Source organism: Onychomys torridus, chromosome 5 (assembly GCF_903995425.1).
Source record: "Onychomys torridus chromosome 5, mOncTor1.1, whole genome shotgun sequence".
NCBI classification, from domain to species: domain Eukaryota; kingdom Metazoa; phylum Chordata; class Mammalia; order Rodentia; family Cricetidae; genus Onychomys; species Onychomys torridus.
This window is the reverse complement of record NC_050447.1, coordinates 37,236,164-37,264,149: the sequence shown is the minus strand read 5'-3', so window position 1 is coordinate 37,264,149 and position 27,986 is coordinate 37,236,164. Positions and strand designations below refer to the sequence as shown.

Genomic DNA, 27,986 nt, shown 5'->3' with positions numbered 1-27,986 from the left:
GGCATGCAGACACTGTTTTCTAACTTGAAAACAAAATCCGTGGTCCCGACAGGGAGCAGCTGCTTTGCCCTGGCATCTTAGATGCTCTTTTCTCATGGTTGCAGCTCAAGGGATGGTGTGGTGGCTCACAGGGGAGATGGACATACAGGGTCCCCTCCTCTCTGGCTACAAGAGCATTTGTGTCACCTGTGAATTAGGTGACAATGCCATGCTTGCCCGGCAGGAGAGTCTGAGAATGCTCTGCACCCTCACCTTGATGCTGATTTTGTCTTAAGGTGAGGAGCATGTTCTAGGGTTTCTGGGGATGGCGCCACATCCACTGAGGGCTCATTACTACAAAGCCAATGAGACACACCTTGAGCTTCCCCAAGTTAACCATTTAATGCTCTCTCTCAAGCTAGTGAAAATATCCGCTCTCTCCAGGTTGAACTACCCTCTGAATAGAAAGCCTAATGTTACCCCATTCTTCTCTACCACCAGGACTTCAGAGCTGGGCCTTCAACGTCATCTAATTTGGAAATTTAGGATCAGCTTGGAGTCTCTGAGGAAATGTCATCATTCATAAAACAAGAGGTTTGGGATAAAGTCATCTTCCTCTGAAGTTTCCCTAAACCAGTTGAATAACAAATGTGTTTTCCTAGATGTCAGATGAAATTTGCTTCTAAAATAAGAATGTAACTGTTCATTCCTAAACAGCAAGTCATTGAGGTCTTGAGGTATCAGAGCAGGAATGAACGCACATGAAGAGCAATGAGATGACCCTCCCCCCCAATCCATTTTTAATACAGTTAGTTGTGAGAAGAGGCTGTGCTCAGAAACTCAAGAAAGGTGAGATTTCCTGGGGTCCTAGTAGATCTCATTTTTTCCTAATACCTTGTACAATACGTTAGCTGGGAACTACTTAAAATCCTATGTACTTTATGGAGAACGAATTCCAGGCAGATGTCTTTAGAGTATCAATATGCATTAGGTATAGATTTAATCCGACATTTCATCAATCACAGCTCTGTCAGCAGTACTAGGGGCAGGAGAGGGACCAACAGTTGTAGTGCTGATCCTTGGGCACTGTCTGATGCCATTCTGGATCTGAAGTTGTAGATGATGGCTGAAATAGCAAATCTCTGCTGTTAGGTGAGGTTTCATTTCCAGAAGCTGTGGACTCAGATACTCTGTTTTGCTACAGACGATTCCAAACCGGCTACTCTGCCCAGAAGCACATGACATCGGCCTAGCTACCAACCCACAGGCAAAACAGTAAGTGTTAATATGGCAGCTGCTTCTGTGATCATGGGAGATAAGCTATTTAATGAGAGTGAATTCTGTGTTGATTAAACGAGCCTTTGTCAATTGGCTTGCCTACTCAAACACATATTTTAAGAGGGGACAACATTTTGCTCTGAGTTTTAAAGGCCTGACAAATAGTTGCATGTTTATTCTCAGCTAAGAGCTGTGTCAAATTTAAGCTTACGACTCAGCAGCACTTGGAGATATAAGAACATCTAAGATTCAAAATGGTGGCATTCTTAGGGTTTGGGGACTTGAACAAAAAAGGCTTTGAAAAATTGGAGTCGTAGTTTCTAGGGTAACTTTGGAGTCAAATGGTGACTCAGGTAATCATCTATGGGAAATGATTTGTCTAAGGATGAAGATAAATCTTCAACAAATAATGGAAAACCACTTTTAACTATCACCAATACTATAACCACTGGACAGATAATTTATGGTGAGAGTTATGCTTTAGAAAGCAGAAAGCTAGGGCTGGTAAGATGTCTCAGCAGATTATGATGCTGGCCACCAAACCTCATGAACTGACTTTGAGATCAGGGACCCACATGATGGAAGTTGTTTTCTGACCTCTCCCACCTTGCCCCTATAAATAGATATATGTAATAAGATTTTACAAAATCTGAAAGCCTTAAAAACTAATATTACTTCAGGAGTTTTACATTTGACTTGTGATAATTGAGTTTGCACTTATCAACAGTAATTCCAAACATGAGTACTGACATTGCTGACTATAGTCCCCAGCTTCCTTTTAGAGAAACACTGCAGTTTTTGCATTATTTTTGATGGGAATTAGTGGAAAGTCATTCAAGGTTTTGCCTTGTGGGCACAAATTTTAGAAACAGCTCTGCTCACATAGCAAATAATATGGACATGTTACTGTTCTAAATCTGGTGACACCGGCACACTTGGAAGCAGGTTCTTTAGGACGCAGGTGGTATATGGCAGAGCTTGGCTCCCTGTGAAATATGAGCCACTTTTGGCTGATTCTTCAGTAGTTCCTTCATACTTTGGGCCGTCATGTCCTGAGGGTCTGTTCTGCTAGAGGGCAGGCTCCAGGAGAACAGGGATCTTTATTTCATTTGCTTTTTGAGCCTCAAGCTCCTAGAACAATGCCTGGCTCATTGAAGGTGTTCCGAAGACATACGTTAATTGAAAATAAGAGCCTAGAAAATTCACACCAGACCCTTGTTCCCAGAAGAACTGGCAGCAAGTCCCATACGGCAGTAGTAACCCGGCAGGAAAGAAGCAGAAGCGTTTGTTTTAGAAGCAGCTTCTTCTTGGCAGAAGCACATGCCAACGTGAGACATCTCTATATTTATCCCAAAAGACCTTTTCCGTCTTTTGTGGAACAATGAAGGAATACATACATAGAATTTGGCCAACTCTTTATTGTACAAGGCAGAAAACCCCATTTCTATATCCTACTAGATAAAATGAAATGTTGGCAACCATAGAAAAAGCCTATTAGGTGCTTTTTACACACAGTGCCTGGAAATCTACCTAGCAAGCATTTGAAATACGTACTCATCATGTATACTTCTGAGGCCAGGCCAAGGAGGCTCAGAGAGAGTGGATAGCATGGTCCAGGCCACTTGGCTGTTAGATGTGGACTCAGAGCTGCTAAGGCTTAAATCTGGGCTCTCAAATCTTTGTTCTGTGGCTTGCTTTGTCCATGGTATTTTATGATGGGTATACCTGGAATTTGGAGGCATGGAGTTTGAAAGAAATCCCTCCCAACAAACGTTCACCTTCACATATGTAGGCAGTTGGGAGGCTTACCTCATCTTTCAGTCCCTTGGCTGATCGCAATTCTCCTTTAAGCTTTAGCATTTTTGTGAGCTTTGTTATAAACCTGAAAAAGTCCAAGTGTTTAAGATGGAAAAAATAGAAATGAGTCCAGCCCTTTAAAGATTTCCCCAGCTGGATCTATGCCCTCAGCAGGGGAGTTGGAAAAATCTCCTAAACTGTTAACCATACCAACTTTCCTACCCATCTGTTTGTGTTTTCACATGCGTTAAAACCTCTGTGAGGGAGGAGGGACCATAGTTTTACATCTTAACCAGAAAACCACCACGTGGTGGACTGAAAAGTTCCTGAATTCGCTCTTCTAGGGAAGAGAAATGTCTGAGTTGAGTGTTCTTTCTAGACTTCTAAGTATTCTGTGGGTCAGATATAGTTAAGACAGCCTTTCTTATGAAGCAGACAGTTTGTATGTGATCTGTTTCCATAATAACTCTGGGGGTCAAGAACTACTACTATCCTCATCACACAGAGGAGGAAACTGAGGCACAGAGAGGTTAAGTGGCTTACAAGGTCACACAAGCGCTCTTACTACAGGAAGCTCACGCACTCGTTTTATTACTATGAATTTGAAATGTCCCATGATGTGATTTTTTTTTTTTTTTTGCCATAGTGGGTATTATAGAGTTAGAAATCTTATAAAGTTTTGAGAATTATCCAGATTAAAAACTTCCAATGAAACTAAAGATGACTGTTCAGGCAATGGCCTGTAACTACAGGATGATGCATTTGAGGTCACAATGCACTGAACCTACTAAAATAATCTAGTCCATTCTGTTCTTAACCATAGGGCTAGAGGGAATTTCCACCAAGCCACTTACCTGCAGAATGGTTCCAAGAATGAGAAGCCACCAAATACTCATTCTCTGTGATAAGCTACATCCCCCATCCCTAATATAAGCCAAGAAGAAAGAATGGTTGTGATGCGTGGTGTTTGGAATGTTGGATGGAGTTGCATTCTGATTTTCTGCATTCTAGACCCTCTTACATCTTCCTGCACAGAGATGCATCATGGGAATGATGACATCGCTCGGTCCTACCTGGTAGAGCTAGGTTGGGTCATTTCACACTAACAACCCTCAAATCCCAGCGGCTTAAATCCAAGAAGGGTTACTTTTCACTCAGGCTACCCGTCCTTTGTGAACCCTCTGGAACTCTGCCCTACATTGTCCTTACTCAGCTCCTTATCATCCTCAGCTAGTGGAACTTCTCTTAGCTAGTCTGTTGCCATGACAGCAGACAGGGAACCTGATGAAGTACATACTGGTTCACAAAGAGGAAGTGAAACACTGGACTTCTGCTCACATTTCATTGGTCCAAACAAATTACATGACCGTACCTAACTTCCTTTGTTCTCAGAGGGAATGTTAGTGAACATCACAAATAATTTCCACACTAGGCAAGTCAAAAAGATTAAAAGTATCTCGGCATCAAAGAATAATCAACAGGGCTCTGAGCTACCAAAGCTTTGAAACGTAGTTCAAAATCATGTGAATCATGTCCCATGGGAAGACCTCATCTCTTTGAACCCTCATCTCTGCCTCTGGAGATGAAGGGGCTGTATGTAGTAAGCGACCTTCATGGTCTGTCCTAGCTCTCAACTTTACTTTGCTGTTGTTCTACCTTGACAAACATCTTTGTTTGGTAAGAACTATAAACTCAGTCTGAGCATCACACACTAAAAATATGTCCTTGAGAATGATGTTTTTCTTCAGGAACGTCCACTGGGTCATCTGCAGATGATTCTCATATATAATCTTATGTAAAAGACAGAAAAAAAAACCCACAAAAATAATTTTCTAGACTGTGATGGTTTCAAAGAGTATTTCAAAGGAAAATTAGAAGGTGTCTGTTACATTATTCACAGGAAATATACTGGACTGTAGCAAGGAAGGTAAGTCAGAGGGAAAATAACTGACATGCTGGACTGTAGCAATTGGAAACTCAGAGGGAACAGTAATGGGTTTTTGTCCCACAAAGAAGACTCGGGATTCCTGTGAGTCATTAGCAATGACAGTGGTGGACAACTTGGAAGTGTTTACAGTTGAAGAGGGAAAAGGGGTTGTGTGATACATTTTCAAGGCACTCGATAGTAATGTTTGCCAGATGGATGAGAAAGAGAGCATAGAACGAGGTTCCATACTTCATAAATGAACATCCGGAACCACCACAATGCTCTTTTAGGAGGGTGACTGACAAGCATTTTATGGAATGGAAACTCACCCCAGAGGGGATAGGATAGTCTACCAGATCCATGATTACTGCTCTTTGGGCCCTGTGACTTCATTAATGTCATCTCTTCTTAAGCTCCTGGCTTCACGTCTCTGTTTCTTGCATCTCGGTTGGGTCCATCACTTCTTCATGCCTCATCTGTCTCATTCACCCAGGGAACTGTTTTCTCATTTTCAAAATCTTGCCATCTGTTTTTCAAATATTGTTTTTCTTGGTGACAGCTGTGCCCAGGAAAAAATGATTAATAGTCTAAATAAAAACCTAGAGGCCCATGGAGATGACTGGTGGGCAAAAACATGCAAGCCTGGTGACTGGAGTTTGATCCCTGTGATCCAAGAAAGAAAACAGGTGGATATAGAAGCACACATCTGCGATCCCAGCACTCCTAGAAGGTTAGGTGAGAGGCAGATGCAGGAGGGTTGGCTGGAAGTTTCTGGGCCAGCTAACCTGGAGTAAGTTACATGACAGAAACAGGAGAAACCCCGTCTCAACAAGTGGAAGATGAGAATCAGACTCCCAAAAGCTGTCCTCTGACCTCCACACGCACCCATGGCATGCATGCGTGTATATATGCACACACACACACACACACACACACACACACACACACACACCACACAATTAAAAATGTAGAGGTTCTAGAGATTCTGGAGTCTAGTCATGCCTTTGCTTCCTCTCAGCCCTTGCTCAGAGCACTAATACATATGTGCAAGAGATGATACTACCTCTCACTTGGGAGTCAGCTATGAGCCCAGGAGTACAAGGGGAAAATCTAGTTTTCATTACTCAGTTTCTTTATTATGACCCATTTCCACCACATTAACAGAAACATAGTTTTAGTTATTTCTAAGAAAGTGTCATTATTATCAGGGAAAAAACCAAAACAAATCAGGTTATTTCAAAACCACTTTAAAGCCTAAATTCTTGGATTCTAAAACCACAGGTGGTGGCATCTGGTCCATGGCCTTAGGCTAGGATGTGCTGCGGTACCTTGGTCGTGGGCAGCAGTGTATAAACCCTATGCCTTCCTTTCCTGCAGGCTTGGAGTTAGTTGGTACTCACTCTCGGGGATCGCCTTCTATGATTTTGATGTATATGCACATAGATGGTCTTTGCTCCCCTCCTCTGATGGTTGCCCTACACGAATGTCATGTTTTTCCTTGAAGATACATAGAATCTCGACTCTTAGAACAAAGCACTGAGCTCTTGTTAGGATCCCTGTTTTCTTCCACATTTACCTCATCTTTTATCTCTCGCTAGGACCCAATCACCTGTCTTTGTTCCAATTCACTTATCCATTTTTTTTTTTTTTTAGCTCAGAGGACCATTGGTGGCGGCAGGGGTGGGGTGGGGTGGGGTGGGTAGTGGTGGTGACGGGGGGGGGGGGGGGGGGGGAAAGGGAACAGATGAACAAGTTCAGTGAAACACAGGTATGTATCAGGCAGGCTTTGAATTCTCTCTGCCCTGGCATGAACGTGCAGTCACCCAGCCTCTACCTGTTATGCTACCATCACAGGTGTGCACGCCTGCACAGGCTCATTCTTCTTTTTGACTTGGATAGAATAAACCAAGGACTTACTTTTCCCCAACTAAAATGTATTTCTGGATTTCCAGAGAAAGTGGTGTGATTTAATGGAAGGTGAGAACAAATTTCAGGGGTTAATCAGAATTAGATTTAGTTTAACTCATATCTAAGTAGTCATACTGGGTTTTAGGTTTTTTTTCTCCAACATTCTGTCTTGAACGAAATAGGCATGATGAATCCCAGAGACATTAATTACTGATGATAGGATGTTCAAAGTTTTCTTGATTTTTAAAAATATGTGACCACCATAAATGGACCCAGATAGCCCTTGTGCAATATATTATTTTTCTGCTGAGGACATATGGAAGAAGCCATGGTATGTAGAGCCTAGCATGAAGAGAACTCATTTCTTTGGATCTAAACCCAGTTACAAAAGAGAAAATCCTTGGTCCTGGAGGTGTGTCTAATGGGGAGAGGGTGGAGCTGTAGGAGCAGATGATGCAGGAGTTGGTTTTGCTAGGGTGTGAGGTCCTATAGTATAATACAGGGAAGGGGACTCTGATACCAAAGTCCAGTGGATCTCCTCAGAAAGAGACTTTGGGATGAAGGAAGAAAGGAAGGATCTGAAGCAAAAGATAAGCGTCCTAGGATTTGTCAGATTCTTTGTCCTGGGTTAAACCTCACTGTGGCTATTTCTTTTGGTACCTTTCCCAGAGTCTGTTAATTGCCTGGTCCAACACCTACTCTCTTATCTCCCTTAGTAACAGAACCCCAATTTTATTGAAATGCCTGTGTACTTACTGGAAAACCACATCTCCTGGCCTGTCTGCTGGATAGGTACTGCTATGCATTTAAGTTTTGGCTAACAAAAGCTGGGCCTTAGGAGGACTTGTAGGACATCTTAGAGAGGCGGTGCACAACTCTGATCTCCCCTTTCCAATCACCCTGGCTCTCCAGCAGCAATACGGAACACGAAGAGCTGCTCCCAGAGTCGGAAGGAGCCAGGTCCCTAATGATGTGGAACGAACATGTCAGCCTTGACAGAGAGAGCAATGTTTTTTACTTTCTTTTTATTTATTCTGTGTCTTTCACATTGTGCTTCTTGATCTCATTCATTCCCTGTCCCTTCACATCTGCCCTCTGTCCCTGCAGTCCCCTCCCCCCTGCAAATAAAACAAAATTTAAGAGGAAAAAAGGGAGAAATTAAAAAATCTCATCATGACTCACAGAGACAACTGACCTGAGCTCGTGGGAACTCATGGCCTCTGGACCAACAGTTAGGGAGCCTCCATGGGAATGGACTAGGTCCTCTGCATGTGTGTGACAGTTGTGTAGTTTGGTTTCTTTGTAAGGCTCCTAGCAGTGAGATCAGGACCTGTCTCTGCTGCTTAGCTGGCTTTCAGGATCCTGTTCTCCATGCTGGATCACCTTGTCCAACCTTGGTGCAAGGGCAGGAGCTCAGTCCTGCCTCAACTTGATGTGCCATGCTTTGTTCAAGCCCATGGGAGGCCTGCCCCTTTCTGAATGGAGACAGAGGAGGAGTGGATGGGGAGGGGGTAGATGGGAAGGGTGGGAAATGACCGGGAGGACAGTAGGGAGGGGAAACTTTGGTCAGTATGTAAAATAAATGAAGAAAAATGTTATTTGAAAAAAAAAAAATCTTGTCATGGAAGCTGCAGTGTGACACAGTGAGTCACGCAGTAAACCCCTTTGTCCATATATCTGTACTTGTAAGTGTTCATTGCAGAGAGTCATTGGTCTGGTCCAAGGCCTCTGGTTTCTACTACACTGTCGATGCTGGGCCCTCACTGGGACTCTTCTAGGATTTCCTGTTGTTGCCCTGTGTTTTGGAGATCCTGCAGCTTTGGGTCTGCAGGACTGGTCCCTTCACATGCTCCAGCAGATCATAGATGGGGTGGATGTTTGGGCCTGGGCAGCTGCAGGATTGGTCAGCCTGCCAGTTCTCCCCTGTCCTCATCACCAGGGCGATCGAGAAAACAATTTTTTATCTTGTTGAAGTAATTGTTAGCTGCCCCCTCCCATTTTATGTTACTGAGTTTAATGCAGATGGACAGAGTAACTCTTGTCTGTGTTCCTCCTGGCAAGGCCTCTCTAATAACCCACCCTGTTTCTAGCACCATTCCTAGCTTTACAATGCATACTGGCTGGGCGTGGTGGCGCATGCCTTTAATCCCAGCACTTCGGAGCAGAGCCTAGGTGGATCTCTGTGAGTTCAAGGTCAGCCTGGGCTAGAGAGTGAGTTCAGGGACAGGCTCCAGAGCTACAGAGAAAATCTTTGTCTTGAAAACAACAACAACAACAAAAAAAATGCATACTGGACTGGATTCTAGAGAGATTGCTCAGCAGTTAAGACCACTGAAGGGGACCTAGGTTCCATTCTCAGAATGTACGTGGTAGTTCAAGCTCCTGGGGCTCCAATGCCTTCTCCTGGCCTCTGCTTACACTGCATACACATGGTGGAAAAAAATCATGTAAGCATGCGGACAGAATACTCACCTAAAGTAAAGGCAAATTAAAGGATTGGGGATTTAGCTCAGTGGAAGAGCACTTGCCTAGCAAGTGCAAGGCTCTGGGTTCGATCCTCAGCTCCAAAACAAACAAACAAACAAACAAAACCCAAATTAAAAATGTGTAGAGGACCACACATTTTGTATATTGTAGACAAGCCTTTGGCATCCATACATGGATTCTCTTAAATGCCTCCTCCTGTGTTCTTTGCTTCACTTTCTCCCCCTCCGAATGCACGGAGTAAGAGGAGACAGGGTGAGGAAGTGAGTCACATGCTCAGGCTTCCTACTGCCATCATCATTAATCTGCTGTATGACCAAAGTTCGTTTGTGGAAGTACGTGATGACGCCAATCCTTGTTGACGTGATCACTGACCAATGAGGAGGAAAGCCCTGCATCCTGGCTTTGAGGCTTTCTTTAGGAGATGCATGCTTTCTGCCTGTCGAAAACCACATTCTTTCCCAAGCCAACTAGACTGACATTCCAGGCATCTTCCTCACAACTACATATTTGTACTTTTCTGGAAGCTTCTATATGCCACACACTGTCCTAAACATAACGTAACAGTTAATTCTCACAGTGGCCTTGCCAGGTCGGTGAGCCTCTCCCTGTCACAGCACGTTACCTGAATGTCTTTGAACATGAACACCTGGCTTTACTATGGATGTGGGCAAGTCACATTTTCCAACTAGCTAGGTAGCAGTTGTCTACTCTAGTAAGAAAATAGGAACATACATACCTTTCTGAAATTATTTTAGATTTTCAGCCATGTAGCAAAGATAGTCATTTTGGATTCTTTTCTTTTCTTTCTTTTGACAGGTTTGCATTCTTTCGTGACCTAGATACTTTTGAAGATTATCAGCCAGTTAATTTATAGAGTGATCCTCAGTTTGTATTTCCTCAGATTTTCTTCATGCTTGGACTGAGTTTAATGGCTATACATTCTGGGCAAGTGTGTCATAAGCCATTTTAGTGAATCTTATCAGGGATGCATGAAATTAGTACATTTCAGCCTGATGACCTTAACCCTGGGTCACTAGTTCTTCTGATTTTCATCTATTGTAAACCCATTATAATGAATGTACATCTGGGGAGATACTTTGAAAGTATACAAATACTCATTTGTCTCCAAAGTTCGCCTGCCATTTTTTTTTTTTAACCGAGATAGACCTCTCTCGCAATAGTGACTACTGTGTCATTCTTTTTGTCCTTTTTTGCATGCACACTTCCTGTTTGCACGGGTGGAGTGGCCCATGCCTGTGGGTGCCTGTGGAGGCCAGAGGTTGACATTGGATGTCTCCCTTGATTTCATCCCACTTTTATCTACTGAGACAGGATGTCTTGCTGAGCCCAGAGCTCATCAATTAGCCAGTCTACCTAGCCACTTGTCCTTGGACCCCTGTCCATATGTGCTGAGTGCTGAGATTGCAGACAGGCTGTCACGCGTGCGTGGCTTTTATGTGGATGCTGGCAAGTGTTTTACCCATTGGGCATCACCCCAGCCCCATTCCTGTGGTATTCTAATAGAGATTTTCTATCCCCCTGTTCCTTTTACATTTACTTATTGGGATGCTTCTGGAAGGAAGGGTTGTTCCTTGTTCCAGCTTAATTATTTATACTGGTATGAGCCCATGGATATCTATCTGATGAGCTATAATCTAATACTATTGATTGTTGCTCAACTGTTCCTACTTCAACCATTGAAACTCCTTCCCTGTTGTAACCTTTCAATAGGCCCTATAATTTCTGGAGCACTTCCTTACTTTCTAGATCCACAGCATGCATGCTCCAGCCTCCTCTTGCCTTTTCCTGTCCCCTTCCTTCCACTTCCTTCTTCCTGGAGTCAGGAATCCCATGTTCACTCAATTCCAGTGTGAGCAGGCACATTAGCTTCCTTCAAACCTCAGCACCCTTACTTGGAAACGTCTGTGACAGTAACCTTACAGAATCGTGTCAGGGTGGCAAACAATCCTTGTGAGTGGTGTTATAGTTTACATTTTCAGTGGTTTTTCTTTTCTTTCCTTTTTGCCTTCCTGAGGATAGAATTTGTTTCTTGAGTTGACATTGGCTGCCTTCAGCCTGGCATTATACGAGATTCCTAGATTGAGAAAGGATTTTCCGAGTCCTCCCCTTTCCCCCTCATTCCTTGTCTTCCCTTAGGTTTCAGACAGCTCAGAAGAGAGACACGGACCGTTGGGGGCAGGTGTGGCAACACCAACTGGTACCCTGACAGGTGCCTGCTCTCTGGCAGGAAAGGGGTTAAATACTTTGTGATAACTTCAGCACTCAACTGCCAAGTCTCCTAGGTTCAGCTCAGCAATCAAACTGCAAAACCTAATAGAGAGAGGCCCCGGTGCTACGGGAAGCACAAGACACTGCTTTATATTTTAATATCAGTAATTTCCACAAGAGCAACATTTCAGAGTGTCATTTTACAATTTCTGTCAAATGCCAGCTCGGTTTTTCTTAATTCTGTTTATTGTGTCTGAATTTGCAACCTCATCGGCAATGCAGATTCTTGGCTCACAGGAGAAAAGAGAGTTTTCACATTTCTCTGCAATGGGAGGGGTGTGGCTGGGGAGGGGGACAGAAATGGGCCTATAGAAGAATTGGAAATATAAATTAAGTACTGCTTATTAAGAAGTGGTTATGAAGTGTGTTTACCCTTAAAAAGGCAGGATTAATCAAATTTTAAAAAAGAAAAAGTGAAAGAAAGGAAGGAAGGAAGGAAGGAGGAAGGAAGGAAGGAAGGAAGGAAGGAAGGAAGGAAGGAAAAAGGGAGTATTTGAGATCCAGACTGGAACCTTTCCTCCCAGAACCAAGAACTGTGAAAAGAGGGGCTGGCCTGGGGCAGCGGGGGAGGTGGAGGTGGGGGTGGGGGAAGAGTGGGATGATGAGGTGGGGCCGTGGGTGGTGGGGGTGGAGGGGTATCTGGCCATGTTTTCTGTGAAGTGGGTTGCTGTGGCCATTGGCACTGCAGTAGGTTGTGAAGGGCTTTGGGATCCTCAAAGATCAAAGGGACAGAGCTCCATAAATGCCAGATGTTGCCAGTAGGAAGGAGCCTGGTTCTCTCCTGGATTCTTTGAACATCTAATAAAAGAACAAAGCTGGTGCAGCTGGTACAAACCTCATCTTCCGGTTGGTGTGCTTAGGGGACAGGTGGTGCTTCACGAGGCTGCCTGCACACTCGTGCATGCCAGCAGCATCCACCGGCTCCTGCCAGTCCTGCAGCTGTAGCTTCTGCACACATATGTGGCCACCCCCTTAATCCGGAGGGACCTCCTGTAAGGACTCAACATACAGCCTAAAACTTAGTTCAACTGGACGCCTCCCTTGACTGTCCCAGAAAGCCAGGAAGAGTCAGAGGCCCTCCATGAACAGGAGTGTTGTTAGCCACCAGAATGCTGCTCTCCAAATGCTCCTGTGGGTCATTTCAAGCCCAGAGCCACATGCTCTGCTTCTGGTGTGTGTTAAGACCGAATGCATTTTGCCATCACCCTTCAGTTTCACACGCTGGAAATCCAACATCGCGTCTCATTGCCAAACCTCTGGCAGAAGCCGTGTTGAGTTTCTCAGCGGAGCTATCGACCACATTGACTGAAGCCGCAGCAACGTGTTTCTCCCCATCCAAAAGGGTAAAAATAACAGGAACAAGTTGTCGGAAATGAAATTTCAATTCATCCACGCCCTTTCTACACTTCTGCTGCGACTCCCAAGCAGGGATCGATAGTGTTTAGACAGCCAAGGAGATTTTTTTCCCCTCTTAAAGCACCAGATCAATAGTAAAAAAAAAAAAAAAAAAAAGAAAGAAAAAAAAAAAGAAAAAAAAATCTTGCAGCCCTCTGTATGTGTTGTAGTAAATGTGAACAAATCAGAGGCCTTCGGCTAAAGCGATTGACTGAAGGCGGAGGCAGTCCATGCTTTGTAACCAGGAGCGCATCAAGCGCACAGGTGGTGACAAGGAATGAAACCCCAGTGCTTCCAGGGTTCCAATAACAAGGCTTCAAAGGGAATTCCTGTACCCAAAATGAATGGAAGGAATAAAAAGACTCCTGTGCATGACGGCATCTGGGTATGACGTCTTTAAGAGCTAGGAATGCCCTGCAAGGATCAGTGACCGTCTTGCTTATGGGGAGACAGCATGGATCCTGGAGCGTGTCCCAAGACACTTCCTCTTCATCCTGCCCTTTGCTTGCTTAAACTTAAGCATGCATTTAAAGGTTCCGGCCACCTGTGTCTTTTGCCCCACTGTCCCTGATGCTGTCCACGTTGCACCTGCCTCCTCTGGCAGACTGACTGCTGTGTTTCAGGTTTCCCCAGAGTGTGTCTCTCATATACCTGGTTTCCCTGTTTGTCACCACTGATATCCTTGGGGGCCTGTTTCCCCTCCTCCTCTTCTTATTCGTGTGTGAGAGAGATTTGGTTCAAAGCTCAGTTCTGATTTTCTTCAAATGGTTTACCTGTGAGCAGCCTTTTTCCATTGTGAAATTTTCTATATTTCATTGCACTCCTGTTTGTTTTTCAACTAGAGCTATTGCAGTGCCAAGATACTCTCATGAGTTAGGCTGAGATCTGAATGTTGTCTTTAGATTTCAAGAATGGGGAAACCCACAGATTAGAGCCCTAAATAGGGACAAGAAGCTGGAGACTTCCAAGGTGGACAATGATGAAAACAAATCCTTAATTTCACCGGGAAAAGCAAATCCGGGGAATCACAGACTGCCACGTAGCTGGGCCTCGCTTGTCAACACAAAACAAAACCCCAACTCTTCAGGTTGTAAAGCCCAAACGTGGACATGGTGAACATGTGAGCTGCCGTCTTCACTATGGAAGACCTGGGATTCTTACCGGGGTTTCTGTGCTAACTTACATAATGATTTGAGATTCTATTGGAGATTAAAAACTCTGCTGGAGTCTAGTACAGAAGCAAGACAACACCTGCTGTTTTTTTCCCCCTATTTTAAATAGCATTTATTTGTTTAATTTCTTCCTGTGGTGAAGGGGATTGAACCCATGGCCTCATGCTTGACAAGTAAATGCTTTGCCACCAAGACAACACTCCCTCAAAGTGAGCATGTATTAGTTTGGATGATACATTTTACTTTAATAGAAATATGTGTGTATACGCATGAAGGAAAGGAATTTTTTCTTACCAGTTTTAGACTGGTAAGTTGTGGCTGTAGTCACTCTATAGACTGCCAGAGTCAGCCCCTGCTTGGTGTGAGTCCTCATGTCATGAACCTCCTATATATAGGGCACTGGTATATATCCAAAGTGCCCTAAGAGAGGAGAGGGCAGACACAGGCATTTCAGAGAAGCTAAGTGGTGGGGAAGCAGGCAGTGTCCCCCTTGGTGGCTGTTTCTAAAGATGGAAAAGGAGAAGCTAGCTGGGTGTGGTGGTGACTTTGGAGGGAGAAACAAGATTGGGGGTTCAAGGTCAGGGTGGGCTATAGTGAGAGTCTATCTCAAATTAAACCAACCCAAGTCACAAACGAACATCCGAAAAACAGATTGGAATAACAATCTATTCAACAATTCCCAAGTTCTGAGAACCCGGTACATATCAAGTGAAATGGAAATATACAATAATAAACACAACTCTGAGAAAAACTGGCATATGAGAAAAAAACAAACCAAACAGCCCACGTTCCTCCTGTCGGTGTAACCGGGAGCTTCTTTCTCTGGTTCTTATTCCCCCACCTCTGTGTGGATGTGGATGTGTGTGTGTGTAGATGCCAGTGTGCCTATGTGGGTGTGTACATGTGATACATGTGGTGGCCAGAGGTTGTCATTCCTCAGGACCTGTCACCTTCTCATTGGTCTGGGGCTCGCTGATTCAGCTGTCTGTCTGTCCAGGAAATGCCAGGGATTGAACTGTCTCTGCGTCCCTAGGGTTGGGATTACAGGCACACACTACCAAGTCTGACTTTTTAAAATGTGGCTTCTGGGGCCAGAATTCAGGTCCTCATTCTTGCAGAGCAAACACTCTACTGCTAGAGCTCTCTCCTCAGGATTACACTTTAAAGTTGGAATATTGGAATATACATAGTAGCATGGGGCTCTGAAATGTGTGAAGGCCTTGGGTGGGCTTTCTGACTGCTGTCCCCTCGCAGCTCTTTGCCTTCGAAGGTGTACCCTTGTCCTCTCAACCCTGGCCTCTGGCCTCTGTCTGGCTTGACCAGTGCTGAGCATTGGCAGCAGACCGGAAGGAGGCAGAACTGTACTCAATGTGCATGTTGTCTTCAGCTCCTGCCCTGGCAGGTTCCCAAGGGCGATGAAGATGCCACCTCTCAGGGTTCTTCCATGCAGTGACCCTCTTGACCATTTCAACTCTGTCCCCTCCCCCTTGGCTCTTGAAGCCTGGGAGGGGTCAAGGTGACCCCTGGGCGCTGCATGGCACTTTGTAGCTTCCTTCCTTATACCACACCCACCTCTCGATGAGATACTGCATAGACTATTCTGCTTATGCACACTACCAACTTCCTGATCACTAATAAGGAAAAATGCTGGTACATTTTGTCAGCAGTTGTGTTCATTTTTCCAGGGATACTTAACAAAATCGCACAACTGGGTGGCTTAGAATAACAGAAATGTGCCCTGTCGCCACTCAGAAGGCTGGAGGTCTAAGCTCAAGGTGTCTGCAGAGTTGTCGTCTCTGAAGGTACTCTACTCCTTGGCTTGTCAACTCATCACCCCTAACTGCCTTTGTCTTTATATGGTAGTCTCCTTGGGTGCACCCTGTCTCTCAGTTTCTACACTCATTGCTGTCTTGATAAAAGGGAATTTGGAAATGGACACGCACACGGGAGAAGCCTGCTCATGTGACAGTACATGTAGGAGCATGGATGGATATGCCAAACAACGCCAAATGTTGCCAGAAAATCACCCAAAGCCTGGAACAGATTCTCCACCCCAGCCATCAGAAACAACCAACCTTGCTGATAGCGTGACCTCCAATGTTTTGCCTCCGGTGTGTTGAGAGTGTTGTCGCAGCTTTAAAGCACTTAGTATGACCCCATCCTTACTCATTATTACTGCAGTAACCCCACTTCTGAATAAGGTCACACTGTCTGGTCCTGGGGGTCAGTTAGGACTTCAACAAACAAATTTGGGGTGGGGGTGGGACACAGTTTAATTCAAGCAGTGAAGTGTGCCCAAGTATCTTCACTGTACAAAAAGAAAAACAATCTCTCTGCCTGTCTCCGATCTGTCTCTGTCTCCCTCCTGGACTTGTGCCACCTGTCTTGCTGAATAAATGGTCCTTATTGTATTTGATCAACTTCCACAGTACTTCCCCTCCAGAATCACTTTCTGTCCCCGGTTTCTGAGACCCGTTCCGGTTTACCCCGAGCTTTTTAGACTGTTCCTTAGAGTCCTGGGCGCATACTCCTCCTGCCTGTGCTCGAACTAGTCTCCAAGGTTCTTTCCTTCTGTCCTCTTTGTTCTTATTCTATATCATCTCTGGTCCCTCCCATCATCTTGACGTCGGTTACCATTCATATCAGAATTGCTCCGACATACAATCTCCAGTATGACTTTGCTGTTGAGCTTGAGATCTGTATCCACGACTGCCTTCCAGATGGTTGTAGCTACCCTGACTGTTCCCTGCAACTCAACATCTCCAACAGAAAACCTGTAGTCCTGTACTTCAAAGTTCCTTCACTTGTATTGATCGTTTAACATACATATAACATTGTGTATCATACACTCTTCTAAAGACTTTGCTCTTAAGCCATGTAATCTCACAAGGAATCTGAGATCTAGGTTCTTTGATTACTTTCATCTCTGGTGAGAAACTGTGGCACAGGAAGGTTATATAGCTCCCCCATGACTACATGGTAATATTTGGTAAAGCAGGGTCTGAAACCCTGGTAGCTCAACTCTGGGGTTGGTATTCATCACCACTCCTGTATCCTGCACCCCCATCCGTCTCCCAGTCCCCTTAACCCATCACTTACAAAATCCTTCCTTTCATACCTTCTAAATAAAGCTTTTATTGCTTCTTTCATCCTCATCCAAATGCCATACTAATTCCAGAAACTATAGATATGACATGGTCCAGTCATTGATTTGTTTCAAATCTTTCAACATTAATGTGTCTAACATTTTCTATCATTCTCTATTGATGCCATGATACAGTTTGGGTCAAATGGCTTAGGAAGGCTTCCTCGATTTGTGCCATGTATCTGACCCCCCTTCCCTGACTTCTTCCTTCCATTGCTCTACTGAAATATGCCTCTGCCCCACACTGCTTATGCCACAGCCATCATTCTACCTCCTCTTTCCACTAACCCCCAGGCTGGTGTTAAGGGTCTCAGTTGATCCCTCAGGACTCAGGGTAATTTCTTATGTAAAGCCTTTTCTAGGTTCTGAGATCTGGGTTCTTCCTCTAAGAATGTGCTTCCAACCTGATCCTTGACCTCCTGACCAGGACAGTCATCACGCTGCATTAGAACCCTATACTTGTCCTCCTCTTCCCCTACACAGATGATCGAGGGCCTGTGCTCAAATGCATAGACAAGTACCTGTCATACAGTTGATGCTGAATTATATCGACAGAAAGAATGGAGACCAGTGACTAGTGGCTAGCAGGAAATCACTGTCATGGGAACTGAGATACTCCGTCTACGTGGCCAGCACACTCTTTCCTATGGGTAGACTAATGGGAGAAACCAAAGGGGCTTGTGAGGTGACAAAGCAAAGGACCCTGAAATAATCCACTTGAATAGCAACTGGTTACGACAGAGTCACAGCATCACAGTTAAGACAGTATCTCAGACAGTTAAGATCTTTGCTGCGGGGCTCATGCTCTCTATTGGCCAAACAGGTCTCGCTTCTGGGCATCTCTAAAAGGGCTCTAGGTGCCGTCCTCTGTGCGACCCTGTTTTTTCTCTACATCGCCAAGCTCTTAAGTCTTTCCCTCATGTTGTTTAGACTGATCCATTCAGGGTCTGCAGACCTCAAGCTCTTTTGCCACGAGCCAATTTTCTGCAAACAGTCTTTCTTATTTTAAGTTCTAGGGGATTCCGCCTTCCTCTCAAATCCTTTCATGCTACAGGCCTACTGCTGTTCAGAGGCACAGTGGAGTACAAATCAAGAAAGGTTTTATGGAGACAATTGCTTTTGCTTTTGCTCTTGATTCTGATGAATGGAGATGGGCTACATTCTAGGATATGGAGGAGAAATATAAATTTTCAACTAGAGCCACAAGAGTAGGAGAAATGGGTTTGTAAAGAGTTTCAGATGCTCAGATTGGGAGCCTAGGGTTTGTCCAGAGGCAACAGGGAGCATTGCCAGGTCTCAGGACCTGGGAATCACAGCAAAATTTGCTTCAGGGTTGAAGAGATGGCTTAGTGGTTAAAGTGCTTACTCTGCAAGTCTGAGGAGCAGAGTTTGGACCCCCAGAATCCACCTAAATGCCGGGAGAGTGTGGTGACTTGCTTGTAATCCCAGCACCCCAAAGTCAGAGACAGGATCCTCAGATTAACTGTATGTGTGAAGTTGGGAGACCCTGTGTCAACAAATAATGTAGAGGACCCTGCCTCAATGAACAAGGGGAAGAGTTATCAAGGCAGACCCTTGACTTAAACCTCAGGCCTCCACATGCACAGCAACACACACACACACACACACACACACACACACACACTTCCTCACATTCATCCTACAAAAACAAACATACATCTACACACATCACATATACATACATATGAAAAAAATTTGCTCAAATCAGATTGTCCTGACCTTTGTTTATAGGAGACAGGGCAGTTAGAACTAGGAAGAAAAGGGAAAGAGCTAGACAGTTACACAGGAGTTAGGAGAAGCTCTTTTCAAAGAATAACAGTCAACTGAGCAGAATAACAGCCAAGAAATCTATTTCTTTGCTAGTGTCATAGTATAATATGTTACCAAATATGTAAGTACATCCTGTAGAGAAGCTTGTTAAGCACTGATGAAAAGAAAATGAAGGAATATAATATCTGAAGAGATAGTTACTAAATGAAGGAATATAGTATCTGAAGAGATAGTTACTAAATGAAGGAATATAATATCTGAAGAGATAGTTACTAAATGAAGGAATATAGTATCTGAAGAGATAGTTACTAAATGAAGGAATATAATATCTGAAGAGATAGTTACTAAATGAAAACTAGTGGTGGGCGAGATTGAAAAGGGACAATACCTACTTTTGGAATGGCTCATTTTCTTGACTAACTAGGTGAGGGTACAGGGCAGGTCTTCTTCAGTGGGTTCCAGGAATTGTTTATCTTCAGCTGGTTGGCCTAGAGCAGTCAAGTATCTGGGACTTGGAAATATTTTTAGTCTAAACAATCCCTATGTTACTAGGATCTACCCGCACCTTTAGGATGATCTGTCAAAATTTCCTTTGTAACTACAAAGGTTAAAGGTGAGATGAAGTGAGAGAAGATTCTGGATCATGGTAGGCGAGCACCCTACTCATCGCAACCCATTTATATTTCCAAGTCTTCCCCTGTGGCTGTTCCCAGGGACCTTGTCCTGGAAGGGAAGGGAGACTGGGGTGGTTACATGTGGGTTCCTCTATTGTTATGTTGGAAAATGCTTTTTGATGGACAGTCATTTCCTTCCACTGCCGGAGGGTGTTGATAATGAGCAAATTACCTTTTACTCCCTCTGGTGTGGATGTGAAATTGGCTGTTAATAGAGTTGCTAATGCTACCGGGTTAGCATGTGATTGTTCTATTTTAAGCCAATTTAAGTTATATTTGGGGAGTAGCCAATGAGAATACCTCGCTTAAGAATACAGGCCCTGATGGCAGCATTTAATATTGAGAAACCTGAGATGTGGCTGTGAGTGGAAAGTGCTGAACACGCCATCATTAACATGCACCATTTTAATAGGATGTCTTTTTGTTTTTTTTGGTAGGTACAAGAATGGTCTCATTAGGCAGATACCAAATGTTTTCATCATGGGTTCGGACCCATTTTCAAACCCCAATCATAAAGAATGTCATCAGCCAATGATGTTCTCTGTTTAATCTAACAATGGGTTAATATTGGTCATTTCATTAATGCTGGTTATGCGGTGAAAGCTTATGAGAAAATGAAGTATTCTGAGATTAGTTGAAAGGAGCAAAAGAGGTGAGAAATTTTACTGAGTTCTATGCTCATCTGGGCTAATTAAAGGTACAGATGAATTAATGGATGCTGGGAGTGGCTCTGATTTCGAAAGCTTGCCTTGGACTGGATGATGTGTCCAAAGAATACATGGCATTGTGAGTCCTCCAGGGCAGAGAACACAGCTTGCCCGTCTCCCGGGCTGTCTAGTCCTGCTGTCACCTGGCTCCCAACCCCTGAAGCGCCTGTTACCACCTGGCACCTGGTGGGTAAATTGAGACAGTTTCTCGATTAAACGGGACGTCCTTGAGCAAAGCACTGTTGATGTGTGGGTTTTGTGTTTTATTGGCTTTTCATGTTTTAAATATGAAGCTCGTTATGCACAGAGAAGGAAACAGGTATGAGGGATGGAAAAGAGAGCGCCACTGATGGGTTACAGAAGGGTACAGCGCGAGCCGGTCTGGTCTGGATTAATTGGGCTTGGCACCGTTAGGGTTCTTGTCACCTGATCAGTTTACAGAACTGCAGAAATCGGGGGAGTGGAAAGTGCCAGTGCCTAACAGAACCCTAATTTCCCTCCCTGCCAGAACACCTCCCAAGGAAATTTTAGACCCACAATCTCTACTTTGCCACGGAAAATTCACCCCTAATGATCTCCCACTCATTCAACAAACATTTGCTGAGAGTTATATTGTTCCAGGCTGGGGCCCAGAGACAACTGGACCAGGATCCATGAACAATGGGGCAGGGTGTCTTGGGGAGACTGTGACACCCCAAGTAAAAAGACAAGGTGATAAAACAGGCTGAGGAGAAATGGGCATTTAAAACATACTTTTAGTGTTGATCTTTTTCTTTCAACACACAATGTACTCACAATGAGGGTTAAATTTCACAAATAATAGCTTATTAATTATTCTAATAATCTTCAGAGAGGCTGGAGAGATGGCGAAACCATTCAATAAAGTGCTTGCCATCGAAGCATGAGGACCTGAGTGTGATCTCCAGAGACTAGGTGAAAATGTTGGGAGACACAGACTGGTGAGTTTATGGAGCCCGCAGGCCAGCCAGCATGTCTCATTGGTGAGTACCACATTGATGAGAGACTGGGTGGATGGTGTCTGAGGAATTCCACCTGACTCTGGCACACACACACACACATACACACACACATACACATACACATACACACACATACACATACACACACATACACATAAACACACATACATATACACACACATACACACACATACACACACATATACACACACATACACACATACACATACACACATATACACACACATACACACATACACACACATACATACACACACATACACACAATACATACACACATACACACACATACACACACATACACGCACACACGCACACACACATACACACACGCACATACACACACGCACACACACATACACACACATACATACACACACGCACACACGCACATACATACACACACGCACATACACACATGCACACACATACACACATACACGCACACATACACACACACACACACGCACACACACATACACACACACATACACACACATACATACACACACATACATACACACGCACATACACACATGCACACACATACACACACACACACACACACACACACACACACACACACACACACACACACACACACACCCCTTTACAGACTGTTACTTCTAGCTTATTCATTCTATAATTAGAAAAAGAAAAGTACAGAGAGCCCAGGTAACTCACTCTAGGTCACACAGCTCATTGGTTCAGAGTTAGGATCTGGCTCTGGAGGCCATATTTAATCACCTTAGGCTACTTTCCCCGTGAGCCAGTCTCTAGAACATGAGCGGGATTCAGGAAGGTGGAAGAAAGGGAATGAGTCAGACAGGACATCAGAAGCTGTCCCTAGCATGGGGGTGAGTTTGTCCGAAGGCACTGAGGGGTGACTGGAGCTCATGAGGAGAGCCCCAGAAGTCAAAGTAGTGGGACGTGATCCGAGTGTCGATCCTGGGGAGGGATAGGCAGGGAGAGGGAAGCTGGCAAAGAGGGCTGAGGAGCTCATCGAAGGAAAACAAACAAACAAACAAACAAAGGTTCTTGGCAGCGGGGAAGAGGCAGCAGGGTGAGCTATGGAAGAAGGAAGGAAGCTCTGTTTGGGGATTAGAAGGCACTGCTGAGCTAGTAAACATGAGGCAGGAAGAGGAGGATCCAAGAGACAGTAAAAGAGGTTTCCGGGAGGAGAGCTGCATGGGTGTTCCAGATGGTGTGTGTGTGTGTGTGTGTGTGTGTGTGTGTGTGTGTGTGTGTGTGTGTATGTGTGAGTGTGTGTGTGAATGTGTGAGTGTGTGTGTTAGAGTGTGTGAGAACATGAGTGAGTGTGTATGTGTGTGTTAAAGTGTGTGTGAGTGTTTGAGTGTGTGAGAACATGAGTGTGTGTGTGAGTGTTAGAGTGTGTGTGTGAGTATGTGAGTATTAGAGTGTGTGAGAACGTGAGTGTGTGTGTGTGTGTGTGTGTGTGTGTGTGTGTGTGTGTGTATGAAGCTAGAGCCGTCCCTCCTTAGGCATTGTCCACTTTGTGGATTGAGGTCTGGTCCTTGACTGGGAGCTGAGATATGCTGGTTAAGCCAGTAAGCCCCATGAATCCTCATGTAGCCATTTCCTCTACCATAACCACCACACCCAGCTTTTTAATGGTGTACAGGATCAAACTCAGGTCCTCCTATCCCCGTTCCCCGACGGTTCACGATAAAGGGCAAAGGGGAGAGAGGGGAAGGAAAGTGAACGAGAGACCTGCAGAGAAGCAGTGAAATGAGAGAAGACGGCAAGCCCAGTGGAGTCCGAGGCAGGAGGGAATGGCGAAGGGCTGAATGCAGAGCACTGAGCACCACTGAGGCTGGAGACCTGCCTCTTCCTCACTCCTGTGCACTCCAGGGAGCAAAAGGCAATTATGGTTTCTCTCAGGCAGTGAAGTGCACGGTGCAAAGGTTCTGATGCAGATTTACCACGGGACCGTTGTGAGACATCCAGGAGGCTAGGGGCTCTGTGGACCATCCATCCCATCCCAACAGAGCACCAAGCAAGAGTAGGCACTTTGAGATCTTGTTGAATAAATGGGTCTTATTTACATTTTTATTGTGAATATTATAGAAAAGAATATGGCACTGATTTTAAAACACTTGGAGATGCAGTCATAAAGAAAAAAAGCCTAAAATTTTATGGCCTGCAAGTCATTTTAGGAAATGTTACGAACACATATATGCATCCCGCCCGAGGCCGTGAGGTAATAGGACCATTATAGGATTTCTCATTGGGCTGTCCGGAAAGTTTCCACGCTCACATTCGCTACTTTACAGATGTATTCTGTGTTTTATTAAAGCTAGGAAAAAATTAAATGGTTTCTGAGGCATAGGATATAGTTAAAGGTGTTAAGAAAATGTAAAACAATTTTACTAGTGTCTTGACTACTAATTTGGATAAATGTTTATTCTCAAAATGTTCCAACATTATCTTTCTTCCTCCAGAAAGGTCAGGCACATGCCACTAAAAAAAACACATTTAGTGCATATGAGAATATTTTTCAAGTGATTTATTGGGGTAATGCATGGACTATGTATTTAAATATATCTCTCATTTCCAGTAATGCTACAACCTCATTAGAAGCGACTTGGCTCATTGCTTAAGCAAAATGATTTAGCTGTTTAGGACCTCTCATTTTAAAAATAGGCCATTTTCTTCTAATAGTTTACCAGAATTGGGGAGCTATTCTTAGAACTAGGCAGGAGCCTGGGCAAGGTCATAGCCATGAGACTTAGGGAATTCTTCCAGGAGTTGTATCTGTTGGACGTCGTAGTTCATTTCTCTCCTTTCCTGATTCTCCAGAGGAGAGGAATTCTTTACTTACATGGCCAATTCTCTGGGCGACTGTAGAATCTTCTAGAGCAGCGGTTCTCAGCCTTCCTAATGCTGTGACCCTTTAATACAGTTCCCATGTTCTGGTGACCCCCCCAACCATAAAATTATTTTTTGTTGCTACTTTATAACTGTAATTTTGCTACTGTTATAAATTGCAATGTAAATATGTGATCTGCGACCCCAAGGGGGTCGAGACCCACAGTTTGAGAACCACTGCTCTAGAGAGAGAGACTGTGTGCTGTTCTCAGTGGCAGATACCCCACTAGTGAGGTACAGGACCTAGAATGCTGCTTATGCTCTTTGGGGATACTGGAGCACCATCTGAGGCATTTGATAGCCTCTGAATGTCAATCAAAGTCCATCCAGTGGTTGGTTTCCTCAGATGCTTTTAGCATTAGCATGACTATGAAGTAGGACAACAAAATGAATGTGTAACTTCTCAGGGAACAGAAGCATCCCCAACACAGTGGCATTTAAGTGTGCTTCCTCCTTCCCTCAGTCCCTGCGTCTCCCCTTGAGGTGACCACTGCTCAGGATTTTATATTTGCTATTTATCTGAAGAAAATAATTCTTGGGAGTCAAGGAGAGGATTTAGTGGATAAAATGCTTCCCATGCAAGTGTGAGAACTAGACTTCAGATTCCCAGAGGACTGTGAGCTAAAAGCCAGGCAGACATGGCAGCTGCCTATAATCTCAACCTTCAGGGAGACAGGAACAGGGGCAAGCTGGCTAGCCCGGCTAGCCAAATCAGTGATTTCTAGGTTTGTGGGAGACCCTGCCTCAATGATTAAGGTAGAGGGTGACTGAAAAAGATACCCAATGTCAACTTTGAGCCTCCACACACAGTGTCTGTGTACTTGTGCACACACATGAACACACATACATGCACACCTTACACACAGATGTGTTGCTTATCTACACGGGTCCCTAGGAGAAGAGAAACTTTCTCTTCCTCCCCTACAGCTGTTTTAAGGTCAGCATGGGAGATCTGCAAATACACTCATTTGTTTTGCTCATCTAATGATCCAAATTCAACTGTTGTAGAATGTTAAAAATGTTACTGTCAAATCCAGGTGGTGTGTCTCTTCGGAAGCTGGCACTTTTATTTATTGTCTGTAGGGTGTTAATTGCTTTTCTTCTCAAAAGCAGTTTATTAATATGGGACAAAAGTCCTAAATGTCCACAAATGGCTCAGCAATTCCTCTTGTGGGGTTTTATTTTGAGGAAGGATCAGAACAAGTGCACAGTGATGTTTGTTTAAGGATGCTAACTACAGAATCCCTCAAATGCAACAAGGACCAAGTTACTCAAAACAGGAGAAATAATCTCTAGTTCCAAAAGTTAATAGTTAACTCATTGTGCAATAAGATGTAAGAGGATGTGGATGCTACAGGAGCGGGGGAACCAGTTACATAATATGGACACAGATCACCCTATTTTACGACCATCTGAGTTTTATAAAATAACTTCTGTATTTATATGAAAAGTCATGGTGTTAATACATTGGATTTATAAGCAGTGGAAAGATTTTAGATGATGATTATTATTGCATATATATTTTTTCTTATAAGAATAATGTGCTTCTTTGATAAAATGAAGAATAACTCATCATACCCTATTTACTCAGGTTAAAGCTTGGATATACCATTTTTGGGTATTTAAACAAGTCAGTCAGCAATACCTGTACCATGGTTACTGCAGTATGATTCGTAACAGTCAAGTGATGGGTCAACCATCAGTGGGTGAATTGATAAAGACAATGGGTCTATAGAACAAAGTGCATTATTCAGCTGGTAAAGGAGAATGAAATCGTATTTTCAGGAAAACAGGAGGCATGAGATATTCATGTTAATTGAAATAAACCATACTTAGAAAGATAAATATTGAGCATTTCCTTACATGTGCATGGTCTAGATTTTTTTTTTTTAACACAAAAATAGAAGGGAGAACAGTTTGGGAAGAGGACAAGGACTAACGGGGGACGACAAGAGAGGTAGTGAGCAAGTGAATAAGATAAAAGTTTATTACACGTGTGTATGAAAATGTCACAATGAAACCCATTATTTTGCATAATTAATATGTGCTAATGAGAGTCCTGTTGTTACAAAGAGAGTGAGAACTTGAAGAGTTTTGACATTGCCTATATTCCATTATCCCTCTATCTTTGGGAAAAAAAAATCATAGATTGATAGCTATTATGAAGACTTTTTTTTTTTTTTTTACCCTTTGTTATGTTCTCTGATGGGAACTGATTTTACATTAGCCTAAAAAAAAAAAAAACAAAAAACAAAAAAAAAAACCCAGAAAAATAATTATACAACCCCACAATGCCTTCTGTTGAATGGAAAGCCAAACATCCATGTTACCCCTGATCATATCCCCCAACATCATGGCGCACCTCACTATCACCAGCTGACTGCCACCCCACGCTGCCAGGTGGCTCAATGGTTTTAATTCCATGTGTCATTCTAATATCCCCAAGTGGGGGAGAGCATATAATGTCAGGTATAGTAATTACCAAGGCCTCCTTTTTTATTTGGTAAAAAGCTGGCCAAATATTTCCATTTTATAGTCCGTGGTCTCTTGGAGCCTTTGAAAATAATGGCCAGTAGTTCTGCAAGTTCATTAACCGATTCCCTCAAGGCTGGGGAATGTGCATTACCTGGCCCTGCTGTTTTACATATCGTCCCATGTTTTCAAGTATTCCCTTACCTGGTTTATTTCAACATCTATATTTAAAGGTCTTCATTACTTCCTAATTATCTATGCTCCCTTCCTTTATTTTTCTTGTTAAGGACTAATTTAAAAGAGCAGTACAGACTCTCTGCCACTCAGAGTCACCATTAACTTCTCTCCCCCTCTCATTTATTAGTCCAGCTTCTTGATCGCCCATGCGTCCTCCCCACCCCCAGCCCAGGCCTTGCCTCTAACCTCGTTGGCGGCGTTAACTCACTCGGTTTCCTCTTCTGCTCTTATCTTCCTTTCCTTGATGAGCCTCAGCAAAGCCACATTCATTCCCCTCTCTTCCCCTCTCTCCCTGTCCTTTATTTCTTCCGCCTTCAGATCTTTCCGCTGCTCTTTGTCAGCCGGCTCCTTGCATTTTTCGTTCAAGGCATCTTGGGCTTTGTGGCTTAACTGTGACTTGAAAACTTTGTGCCCTTGCCTGGCATGCTCTCTGGGTTTCTTAATTTGTCCAAATTGGATTTCTGAAAACCCCAGGATTGGAGCAAGTTCCTTAATGTTTTCAATACAGAGAGCAGGGCATTCACCTGAGCAGCGCATCTCCTGGTCAACAGCGTCAAAGACCATTTCCGGGCAGGAGGGAATCCGGAGCCAGGTGAGGTCACTGCGCATGCCTGGGGCAGGATGGAGCCATTCTTTCACCCAGATGTATTCTCCATCAAAGTGAAGTAATGTTCCAGGTTGTTGACATGAAACCTGGTTTTCTGGGCTGGGAACGGGCTGTGAAAGGCACACAGCCTGCTGTCTAAGTATGAGATCAGGGAATGCTGCTCCTGAGTTGAGTTCCTTTTCCTCACGGACACTAGTTAGTGACTGAGGAGGCACGTGTTAAGTTTTCTGC

The 27,986-nt window shown here is 44.0% G+C and overlaps 1 protein-coding gene across 3 annotated transcripts in view; it reads right to left on the bottom strand.

Annotated features, from left to right (window-relative positions):
- The window catches only part of Pmfbp1 (polyamine modulated factor 1 binding protein 1), a 72,064-nt gene extending 44,378 nt beyond the window's left edge, over positions 1–27,686 (bottom strand). For 2 of the 3 annotated variants that reach the window (XM_036186699.1, XM_036186700.1), the window contains exons 1-2: positions 27,357–27,686; positions 3,067–3,139 (exon numbers count right to left, since the gene is read on the bottom strand). In XM_036186699.1, the coding sequence (XP_036042592.1) occupies positions 3,067–3,139; positions 27,357–27,685 (402 nt within the window). In that variant the 5' untranslated portion in view covers position 27,686. Of the gene's footprint in view, positions 1–3,066; positions 3,140–27,334 lie in introns of all 3 variants that reach the window. The other variant, XM_036186701.1, reaches the window with a different exon arrangement.
- Positions 27,687–27,986: the final 300 nt, after the last annotated feature.